The sequence below is a fragment of the Gossypium arboreum genome, chromosome 13, assembly GCF_025698485.1.
Source record: "Gossypium arboreum isolate Shixiya-1 chromosome 13, ASM2569848v2, whole genome shotgun sequence".
NCBI classification, from domain to species: Eukaryota; Viridiplantae; Streptophyta; class Magnoliopsida; order Malvales; family Malvaceae; genus Gossypium; species Gossypium arboreum.
The window spans coordinates 4,561,363-4,573,374 of record NC_069082.1 but is presented as its reverse complement, the minus strand read 5'-3'; the positions used below and the strand labels follow the sequence as shown (position 1 = coordinate 4,573,374).

Here is a 12,012-nt window from a genome sequence, read left to right as displayed (position 1 = left end):
GAGCGAGATTTCTTAGCCAAAATGATGTTAAAGCTGGGTTTTCATATTGATTGGGTGACATGAATTATGCGATGTGTCACTTTAGTTACTTAGTGGGAATCAATGAGAATAACAGTGAATGTTTTGTGCCTTTTAAGGGGTCTACGACCGCTTAACCCTTATTTATTCTTACTATATGCTAAAATCTTTTCCACGATTTTAACTGAGGCTAAAGAACGAAATCTTTAAGGGGTCTACGACCTCTCAACCCTTATTTATTCTTACTATATGTTGAAGGCTTTTCCACAATTTTAACTGAGTCTAAAGAACGAAACTTAATATGGGGCATTTGAATAGGTAGAGGTCCTTTGGCCATAAACCACTTATTCTTTACAAACGATAATATTCTCTTTGGGGATGCTTCGAAGGAATGTATTGAGAATATCTACCGTGTCATTTCAGAATACGATAAAGCTTCAGGGCAGAAGGTCAATTATGACAAGTTATTGCTTTTTTCGAGGCAAGTGTTGATGAAAGCGAGAAAGATATAGTGGGTACCTTCTAGGGGTTCGAGTATCATCGAATCCAGAAAAGTATCTGGGTTTGCCTATGACGGTGGGTAGAAATAAGAAACGGGCATTTATGCATTATGTGGACAGATTTCGTAGTAGAATGGAAAGTTGGAATCTACAATTTTTATCAATGGGAGGAAAAGAGACTTTAATTAAAGTAATATTGCAAGCTCTTCTAGTTTATGTCATGCAATGCTTTCTTTTTCCAAAAACATTGTGTATCAAGCTAGAAAACGTGCTCAATATTTTTTTTGCGGAGGAATACTAAATCATTAAAACGCAATTTTACAATGTTCAATTTATCTTTGTTAGCCAAAGAGTGCTGGCGCATTTGGACTCAACCAGACTGTTTACTAGCCAAGGTATTAAAAGCACACTATTATCCACATAAAGAGTTTCTAACTACTGGGTTAATATTTCACCCTTCCCTTACCTTGAGAAGCATTATAAGTGCCAAGGGTTTGCTTGAAAAGGGACTATGATGGCGCATTGGCAATGGGGACTCAGTGAATATATGGAATGACCCTTGGATTCTTAAACCTGGGGATGGTAGAATTAGGTGTTAGGAAATTGATATCAGATACACTAAGGTGTCAAATCTAATTCACTCAGAAAGTTGTACTTGGAAAGAAGATAATATTCGCGAGCTCGCAGACGCTAATCAAGCTGAAGCTATTTTGTCCATTCCACTAACTAGGTCAAAACCACCTGATAGCATGATTTGGAGGTTCGAATAAACAGGGGTGTATATAGAAAAGAGTGGTTACAAAATAATTCTACATGATAAATTACAATCACTGAGAGATTTCCCTATTGCTATGACAACAACTATTAAAACTTTCTCCGAATTATGGACACTATAGCTGACAGAGAAGATAAAGATTACATTGTGGAAAGTTTACAACAATTTCATTCCTACATATGTTAATCTCAACAAACGTAACATTCCCACTCTTGTTGTTTGTCCATTGTACCAAGAGAGTATGGAAACTATAGACCACTTGTTGTGTTTCTGCTCGGTCACAAGCCAAATTTTGAGGGTTTTGTAAGTTATAGTGCCCCTATCTCAAAACACTCAGATTACAGAACTCGATTAATCGAGACTTTCCATATTCCAAATGACAGATCTAGAAAACTGTTTGAATTAACTATCTGGTCTATTTGGTTTGCATGAAATCGATTGATTCATGAGGGTATAAGACAGAAAATAAATGAATTATCGAGGTTCATTTCAGGCTATCTACATGAAATTGATGCTCTAGAGGCTATGAGGACTACTACTTGCCCCTTATGTATGAGATTTGGAGACCACCTGAATCGGGTTTTATTAAATTAAATTTTGATTCCTCTTTTCAAGCACAGGAGAAAAAAATTATTTCAGGAGTTATCGCAAAAAATGAAATGGGTCTGATTATTGGGGCTTGTACTTACCCTCACTTTAATATTGCAGATGCTTTTGTTGCTGAAGCCCAATTTTACGAACAGGCGGTTCGATTTGCACAAGAGCTTGGCTTCCAACGTATTCAGATTGAAGGTGACTCGTTGATGATTATCAAACGACTACATTCCTGCACAGTAGACAGATCAGTTCTAGGCCCGAATGTTGTTGATATTAAGGGTACCTTTGTTTGCTAGGAAAATATTTTTTAGAAAATGTTTTCCTGATTTTACGGTGTTTGAAAGGCTGAAAACATTTTACATTTGGAATATGTTTTCCAAAACACGGGTAAAATGAGTATGAGCTTACGAAAAATGTCTTATCGATTTTATTTCTATAAGACATTTTCCAACTCTCACCAGGTTACTTTCTCCTTCTTCCTTCCGTTCTTCATCCCTTCTCATTCTTCATCCAGGTAACTTTCCTCCTACTTCTTCCTTTCTTCATCTTTTATAATCTCTTTTGTTTTTCCTTAGCTGTGTCCGTCACATATCTTCTCTTCTCAGGCAAATTACACGCTGTTGTTTCGTTTCGCTCAAATCTTTCTATTCGCAAGGTCTTGGCTTAAGGTATGGCATCTTCTTTATCTTCTTTATCATTTTCGTTTCTTCTTGTTCTTGAAAAACTGCTTAAGGTATGTCATCATTTTGGTTCTTTATTTTTATACTGTTGAATACCCATTTGTTTTTTGTGCTGAATTAGTGGTGGGTTTTATTTGAAAATGAAACAGCGTTGGTTTGTGTTTTATGCCTTTCTTTGTTTCATTATTTTAATTTTTTTCTGGGTTTGGGATTAAAATATGAAAATGATAATCCAAATGATGAAAATGATAATTATTTTTAACTCAAGATGAGGGTAAAGTTAGATACATAAAGAGGCATATCATTTTAAAATGATGCATTATTTGGAAGTGGAAAGGGATATGCTTAAAAATTATCCTTAAAGCATAAATTTCTCACCATAGGTTGATTTAACAATGCCCAATTTGTACCACATATAACAACATTTATTTTTGTTTTATGCTAATATGCAATCCAACCCTATTTTAGAAGCATTTGGTAATGCTAAGACTGTTAGGAACAATAACTCAAGGTGAGTGTATTTTGTTTAACCCTGCATGTAGTGGATTCTATGTTATAATCGTTTTTTTTTACCTTTACATGCATGTTTTGAATGATGTAGTCATTTTGGTAAGTTTGTGGAGATTCAATTTGACCGGAGGGGAAGGATTTCAGGAGCTGCCATCAGGACTTACTTATTAGAAAGATCACGTGTTTTTCAAATGTCTGATCCTTAGAGAAATTATCACTATTTCTACATGCTTTGTGCAGCACCACTAGAAGTAAGTAGTTTTCTATTGCTTTAATCAAGTTGCTTATAAATTATTTGATACAATGTGTTCTTATATAGTCTTTCCCCCATTAAGCATTTTCCATGTTTACTTTTAATGATTTCTAGATTATCTTAGTACCAAAATGTTCTGTCTAGAAAAGGTTTTGAATTGGGAAGTTCCATTGTGAGAATGATCTTTCCCATATTTTTAGCTTGTGATTTCAATATATTTGGATATGCTTAATGCTTGAAGGTTGTAATTTGGGTTGAACTATGATAATTTTTATTATCTCTCATTCTTATCTATCCCTCTTTTCTATTTGATTCTCCATCTCCCTCTTATTTTTGATTTATTTATTGGTGTCATTCTCTTAGCCAATAGAAGAACAACTTACAAGTTAAAAGTTTCACTTTAATATTCTCTTTGCCAAATTTATTATTGTTGAACTGGGGTCTTTTAAGATGTACATTGGAGGCCCTGAGATAACATTATTATGTGATTGTGTGATGGCTTCCATGTGATGTGATTATAGACATGAGTCATTTATGGCTCCTACCTAGTTCACCTTCTTTTATTCCAATAATTAATTTGGGTTGTAAAGCTGGGTTGGTGTATACAATTTATTATCCTCCAAGCTTAATGTTTAGTGATTCTGTATCAAATTTCCTAGCATGCCAATGATCTCAAGAGACATTCACAGCTTGTAATAGTTGTGGTATAAAACATCAAATATGATGCAGTTTCTTGTTTTTAGAAATCTAGTTTTTACTTAGATGTCATATTACTGTCTTGATCTGAATAAGAAAGGCCTTCAATTTTCTAAATCATTCCACTTCCAACTTTATTAATCTTCTATTTCATGCTTTGATTTTAATTTCTGTCTACCTTTATTCAATGTAATATTAACTTATTGGAGAGGAAGAATCAACTAAAAAAAGTTAAGTCAGCTTCCACAACTAAGCATTCCACAAGTATGAAAATTCGAAGGTAGTCTGCCACTGGGCTAGGCCTCTACACAAATATGAAAACTGAAGAGCAGACATTCTATGTAAGTTTTAGTTTAGCAATATTTCAATTTCTGCTAATTTATAACTACTTACCTCGCTATAATTTTACAATTTTTAGTTTGGATTGAGATCAAATACAATACAATTAGGTCGGACATCAATTGAAAGCTCTTCAGTGAAGTTGAAATCACCAAATAAGAAACGCCAAACTGGCGGAGATCCTACAAGCACACAAGAACCAGTTGCAAATTAGAAGCAACCAAAGAGTTTTGGTATTTTGTTAGTTTGATATTGGATACTGGATTTGGTTGGCATTAGTACAGAGTTTGTGCTGGTATAACCACTGTTTTGTTTTTGGTAAAGGCAATATTTTGGTGTTGGTTGATATTGCTATATTATTGTTGAGTTCTTTTTGCTTGTGTAAATACTGAATAGGTTAATAAAAGCCTAAATATTTTCACTCAATAAAGAACATACAAGAATTAATCCATACTGCTAATCATTGTACTTGTATAACTAACTTATTAGCTCGATGTAAAAATATATGAATTAACTCATACTACTGATCATTGTTATTGTAAAATTGACACATTAGCTTGATTTTATTACTTTAGTTGCTTTTTAATTTATAAAATTAATATTTAGCTTAATAATTGAATATTATTATTTATTTAATTTAATTTAATTTATTTATAAATAAATTATTGTAATAGATGTAAAAATAATTTAAAATATAAATTTATTAATATATATATATATATATAATAAACTTAATTAAACAATAAAAGATAATAAATTATTAAATATGTATTTGTTTAATTTAAAACAATTTATATGAAATATTTTCAAGAAGTAAGTCAAATTACAAAAATATTTAACATAAATTCATCCAAATAATATTAAATTAAATTATTTTAAAAATAAATTATTTTTAAAAATTATTTTTAAAAATATTTTACTGTATCTAAATGCAGTTTGGTATTATTTGATAGGGTTACCTTTCTCCATGTAAAAAGAGAGGCAAATGCAGCGGCCCATGTCTTGGCCAGGGAGGGGCGCTGTTTCTCTGAAGAAATATTCTGGGTTGAAGAGGCATCGGAATTGGTTGAGTGAACGGCGGCGGTAGAGTAGTCGCACTACTCTACAATGCCCTAATCTGGGCTTGTAGCTTTGGATTTCTGGAAATTTTTATCTTTCACTCCAATGATAATATTGAAGCCTCGCTCTCTATTGGGTTTTCTTGATGTTTCATGCAGTTATCTCGTTTCCAGGTTCTCAAAAGAGTTTTTAGCGGGGTCCATGGTTTGGAGCTTTTAGGGAAGATCTATTTTCTGTCGATTGAGGTTACTGCTTTAGGTTCTGTTTGTTTATTATTTTTTTTTTTTTTTGGTTTGGCTTTAATTTGGGTTGCAGACTTCTTTAATTGCTTGTTTCTCGATGTCTGTGCTTTGAGTCACGTTTAGTTTTCTTTATTTCCTCCCTTATTTTTAATGGATTGTAATCAATCGATTAAATCAGTTTTTTTAAAAACTAAACCCACCAATAATTCTCTTAATCATCTCAAATGATTAATTACATTTTTTTTTTACTGAACCATCCAACCTATTACTTTCCCAACTTTCAAATGAAATTCCTGGGTCAAAAGTTGAAGACTACTTTACACGTGGGTATGCGAGGCCCGGGAATTTTGCGTGGCAATGGCGGTGGGAGCAGCTGCCATTAAGTGGTATACTATGAACCATTTTACTTTTCAACTTTGCCATGGGACTCCTGCTTGTAACCAGGAAAAAAATCTCAAATTTTGCTATTACACCCTATACTTTGTATAAATTATGAATTTAGTACCTGTACTTTCATTTGGTCAATTTCAGTCCCTATATTTTAAAATTTAAAAATTATATTCCTAATCAAATAATAACTATTAAATTCATTACATTAAATTATATCAATTTTAAAATCTAATATGCTAAACATATTATTACATGTGTAATGCTATGTTTGTTTGTTATGCATAATGCAATACTAATAACATAATTTAACTATTATCATTAGGTCAAAATAAAATTTCCAAAATTTAAAAATACAATTATTAAAGTTGATAAAATTAAAATAGAAATACTGAATTCACAAAGTACGACGTCTTCTTGAATGGTGAAAATTGAGTCTGGAATTTTTAAAAAAAATGAAAATCAATTTAAATTATTTTGATTTTATTACATTCTGTTCTGTTTCAGATCTATTATTACTCATATATATATATATATTGATTTTAAGTTCCCAAAATAAAATTTCTAAATTTATCGATTTCAGATCTATTTACATTTTAATCGTATAAACATTAATATTTTATATTTAAATTAATAAAAATAACATGAAAATAATATATATGTATATAAAATTTTGAAAACAAAGAGGGTGATCTCAATTAGATTCAATAACGTAATTTAATTCAACTAAAAACAATTGCAGCCTTCTGCTTTCCCACCCCCATTCTAAGCATACAAGAAATTGCGATTGGTTTTAAAAATAAAAAAATTCTGATTAATTTAAAAAACTATCGATTCAACCTTAATTCAATTGCTATTAGCAATCGAAATAACACAAGTTTAATATTATTGTATAACAATCGAAATATTGACAAGAGTATAAATTTAAGGAAATGACCAAGGTTTGAACGGAAAATTAAGTTTCACTTCACGAACGGCTTAGTTGACAAGAGAATATGAGTCGATTCAAGAATTACTGTAGTGTTAAAATCTAACATGATGCACTCATAGTATATAACTGCAATAATGACAAATCATTCAAAATAAAGCCACTCGTATTTATTTTTAAAAGCTTTTGATGATGTGTCAAATATAAACCTAATCTATCATAACCAATTTCTTGAGATAATCATACAAGAAAGTTATATATATATTAATGTGCTAATTCCAAGAAAACATCTTCCAAATATTAAGCATAGAAAACATCTCCATCATCAACTCCCTTATTGTTAACAAAAACAATTAAGAAAGAGTGCATATAGCCTCATTTGCAATTAGAAAAGCTTCAACTTCAAAAATTAATAACCAGTGAAATACTTAAGAAACTTTTAGCAATGCTTCGACGGTTCATAAACCGAGAGGCGTGATCTAAGAACATGCAACTGGAGGGAATCAAGGGGATAGCGGAACCGAGCAACTTCTCCATACAAAAATAACCAGAGAAGTAAAATCGTACCGTGAAGATTGGCGATTTCACTCTTGTTTCTCTTCCTCGCGTTTGGGTGCTTCTTTGATCTCGTCTGTTGCATCATCCTAAATGAATGAAAACAAATCATAGTTAACGAAGAAAAAAAAGTATGGAAAGAACACACATATATAGATAGCAGCTATGCTACTCAAACTCCTCGAAGCATTCGTATCCAGCACATGGATATGAATATGGGGATATGACCTCCAAGATTCCTCCAAATATATGAAAAACCTTAGAAAAGTGTAAACCATACCCGTATACAACGCTCTAAACTGGGCCCAAGTAACATAGGATGGCAAAATATAGAAGTAAAAAACAAAATGAAATGCACCAGGTCTAAGTCCTAACCTGCATATCTGAAGTCCATAAAGTGAGATTATCACGAAGGAGTTGCATTATCAAAGTGCTGTCCTTGTATGAATCCTCTCCAAGAGTATCCAGCTCGGAGATGGCTTCATCAAAAGCCTGAGGAAAGAACCAGAATAGAATTAAAAGATGAAACAATGAAACAACGAATGAAGACAATGTTTTTCCGCTGAATTACAGACTAAACCAAAATTATGAATATTGGTATTCTACCTGTTTGGCAAGACTACAAGCACGATCAGGAGAATTCAATATCTCGTAGTAGAAGACGGAGAAGTTCAGAGCCAACCCTAATCGAATAGGATGAGTTGGAGCCAGCTCCGAAGTTGCAATTTCCTGAAAAGAAAACAGCACAAAATGATATGCATATAAAACCAAAAAAAAGGGGCGGTACTATGGACAAAAGATAAATTATAATCACTACAGCAAACTCAAAAATAAACAAGGGAGAACACCTTCCAATTTAAGCATAGAACTAAGAAAATAAAAACAAAATCAGATTCAAAGCTTTAGAGAATAACAGTAGCAGTAATAAAGCGGTATGTAAATGGGGATTTTATCGATTCATGACGGAAGGGGAAAAGGCTCAACGATTCAAACCATCTAACATCAAACCATATGAAACGATGGAGTGAATTAATACAAATCACACAATATAAGCCAGGGAAAAGGCAACAAAAGATTCAAATCAAAGTTCCTTAGCAAAATTAGGAAATACCCGTACAAAATATTAAGTTAATACCCTCCGGTGTCGGGTAGCCACGTTGAGTTCCAACTAAATCCATAGTTGAGTCAGGTTGAACCCTTAAACGGAAGGCATTGGGCTGCTTATCACTGACCCAACAAGGGTCGGTAGTATAAAACCTATTCAATATTTATATTATTGAAACCAATTTCTAGCTAATATTCACAAATTTGATCTTCCAATCTGATTTAATGCCTTCCGCTTATGTTTCCAAATCAGGTCATGGAATTCAAATCGGATTCGGATGTGGTATGAAATTAACAGCACAAGTGAAAATTTAGATAAAATAAACATCAACCATATTCAGAAAAAAAAAATGAAAACTCATCATAATTCACATTAAAAATTAACCAAATAAAGCAAAAAAAATGCACGGATCGAAAAGGAAATCACAAAAATGTTTACAAACCTGAGCAGATTTATACGCAGTGAGCGTATTCTCGGCAGCGGCTTTCCTGTCATCGCCAGTCTTGAACTCAGCCAAGTACCTATGGTAATCTCCCTTCATTTTCAGATAAAAGACCTTGGAATCCCCGGTCTTAGCTGCCGGAACGAGCTTCTCGTCGAGAAGCTTCAAGATTCCGGCGCAAATCTCGGACAACTCAGCCTCGATCTTGGCCCTGTACTCACGGATGACGGAGACATGGTCGGCGTTGCCGCGTCCTTCCTCCTTCTGCTCGATGGAGGAAACGATCCTCCAGGAGGCGCGTCGGGCGCCGATGACGTTCTTGTATGCGACAGAGAGAAGGTTCCTTTCCTCGACGGAGAGCTCGTCGGAGGAGGGTACGGCGGAGACGACGGTCTCCATGAACTTCACCATCTCCTCGTAGCGCTCGGCTTGCTCGGCGAGCTTCGCCATGTAGACATTATCCTCACGTGGGGAAGAGGTGGCCATGGAATTGGGTGCTGTATGGATTGGAAGAAAAAAAAAAGGTCCAGAGGATTTGAGAGGTTGAGTTTTGAGAGAAAATGCTAAAAAGGAGATTTGCCTTTGATGTTTTTTTCTTTTTTCTTTAATAAAAGGGCCGAGGGTTGCTTTTCTCTTTGACCTTTTTCCTTTTCCTTTTTTTTTTTTTTTGCTTAATTTCAAAATTAGCTCCAGAACTATATTACTTTTAACAATTAGGTAATTAAAGTTCCATTTCAAGGGTAAACTGCAAAGTTGTCTTTCAACTTTCATAAGTTTTCATTTTGGGCACCAAAAATAAAAATTTTATAATTTAGGCACTCTGTTACATACTTCTATCATTTTAGTCACCCATTGTTAATTTGCCACTAAATATACTCATTTTAGTCACCCGACTTCAATAAATTTTCATTTTGATCACTCATTTTCTTTTTTAAAATTAATAAAAATAAAAATATGAAAACTTGTTAAATCAATTTTTTAGCCTAGTTGAATCGATTCGTACTAGTTCCTGGCTCAATCATTCTAAAGGCTTTTTTTAAACCGGTACCTTAAATAATTCTCAACCAAATCAATCCAATCAACCGATTCAATTTAGTTCAAAAAACCATGGTTTTCCCATATAAAAAACCCAGGTAATTCCCTTTTATTAAAAACTAAAATTAATTTTTAAAAGAATAAAGGAAAATAAAAGGATAAAATGCTTTTCCCCCTAAAAATCCAATTTTCTTTAGAAAAACCGACCATTTCCTTAAAACCAAAAGTTTTTCTCTTATTTAAAAAAAATTAAATCAATTCTGAGAAAAGGAAATGAAGAAGATAAATTGATTTTTCAGTAAAAGTTAAAGTTTTTTCCTATAAAACTCAAGTAATTCTTTATAAAATCTCATATTTTTCCTTCTCTTTTGAGAAAAATATTGAAATTAATTCTAAAAAGAAAAAATAAAGGAAACTAAAAAGATAAAATGATTTTTCTAACCCAAATTTCTCTATAAAATCCCGGGTTTTTCCCTTACTAAAGAAAACTAAAATTAATTCAAAAAAATATAAAAGAAATTCAAAAGATAAAATGAGTAACCAAAATGAAATTTTACTAAATCTAGGTGACTAAAATGAGTTCATCTAATGGCAAATTAAAGTCCAGTGACTAAAATGATATAAGTATGAAATAACAGTGACTAATGTGACAAAAGTATATAACGACAATGCCTAAATTGCAACTTTTTTTGGTGCCCAAAAATGAAAACTTATAAAAATTGGTGACCAACTATGTAGTTTACCCTTTTTTCGAAAGTGCTATCCAACCTATCATAAGTTTTCATTTTGGATGAAAATTACGCAGTATAATTAGGGGTGCTCATTCGGTTAATCGACCGAAATATCATTAACCGAATTAATCGACCTTTCAAAATTTTTAACCGTTAATCAAACCGAATTTTTTCAAAAAGAATAACCGAACCGAAAATTTTTGGTTAATTTGGTCGGTTAACCGAATTAACCGAACATTATATTTTTTTATTTTTGGTTAAAAATTAACCGAATTACCCGAATTAACCGAATTAACCGATTACCCGAATTACCCGAATTGAATCACTACATAATTAAAAACATTACATAAGACTTTGAATCACTACATAATTAAAAATATTACATAAGTCTATGAATCACTACATAATTAAAAACATTACATAAGTCTTGAAATTAACACTTAATTGAAATTTAAGTCTTTAATATTTTCCATTTGTATCCATTTCTTCTCTCCAAAAGATCTCCATTTGCATTAAATCTAAAAAAAAAAAAAAACATGTGCAACAATTTAGCATATAATAGAAATATATGCATTTAAAAAAATCAAATAATATAAACAAACGAATAGATTATAAGTTAACAAGAATAAGATAGTAAGCATAAGCATACCCTTTAACTCACAAAAGCTCATGAACTTAGGGTAGGCTCTGATACATTCCAAGAAAAGTCTAAACATTGAATCAAATAAATAAGTAGGAGTGATATGGTAAAAAAATTGAAACTATTAAAATAAAACAATAAATATACCATTTTCAATCTTATCAAGCTATTGGATTTGTTCTTCAATCTTTTTGATGTCTTCTTGTGATGATGATTTTTGAATCCAATCTTGAGTACACACAGGAGCTTGTACAATTTTAGGAGTTAAAGAACTCCTATATTGATCAAGCACACGTCCCCCGATGCTAAATGCAGACTCTGAAGCACCGTAGAAACCGGTATAGCTAACACATCTTTGGTCATTTTTGAAAGAGTGGGAAATCTAGGGCTATTCACTTTCCACCACAATAAAATATCAAAATCTTCAACAAATTCCTCATTAGCCTCAGCTAGATATTTATCCAACTCAAATGTTTTATCCTCACCACAAATTTCCAACTTACGCTTTTTATACAAAGCT

At 32.4% G+C, this 12,012-nt stretch overlaps 1 protein-coding gene and 2 long non-coding RNA genes across 3 annotated transcripts; 1 reads left to right on the top strand and 2 right to left on the bottom strand.

The window, feature by feature from the left end:
• The first annotated feature begins 2,067 nt into the window (after positions 1–2,067).
• On the top strand, positions 2,068–4,813 carry LOC128286710 (uncharacterized). Its single transcript, XR_008277344.1, has 5 exons — positions 2,068–2,404; positions 2,496–2,558; positions 3,172–3,331; positions 4,239–4,370; positions 4,448–4,813. It is a non-coding gene; the product is annotated as an uncharacterized LOC128286710 (long non-coding RNA).
• On the bottom strand, positions 4,297–6,195 carry LOC128286711 (uncharacterized). The gene is made up of 2 exons (XR_008277345.1): positions 5,328–6,195; positions 4,297–4,550 (listed from the first exon to the last, which is right to left on the bottom strand). It is a non-coding gene; the product is annotated as an uncharacterized LOC128286711 (long non-coding RNA).
• A 1,016-nt stretch (positions 6,196–7,211) lies between these two features.
• On the bottom strand, positions 7,212–9,724 carry LOC108464330 (14-3-3 protein 6-like). Its single transcript, XM_017764583.2, has 4 exons — positions 9,087–9,724; positions 8,146–8,268; positions 7,915–8,031; positions 7,212–7,628 (listed from the first exon to the last, which is right to left on the bottom strand). The coding sequence occupies exons 1-4, from the start codon at positions 9,570–9,572 to the stop codon at positions 7,569–7,571; spliced, it is 786 nt and encodes a 261-aa protein (XP_017620072.1). The 5' UTR covers positions 9,573–9,724; the 3' UTR covers positions 7,212–7,568.
• Positions 9,725–12,012: the final 2,288 nt, after the last annotated feature.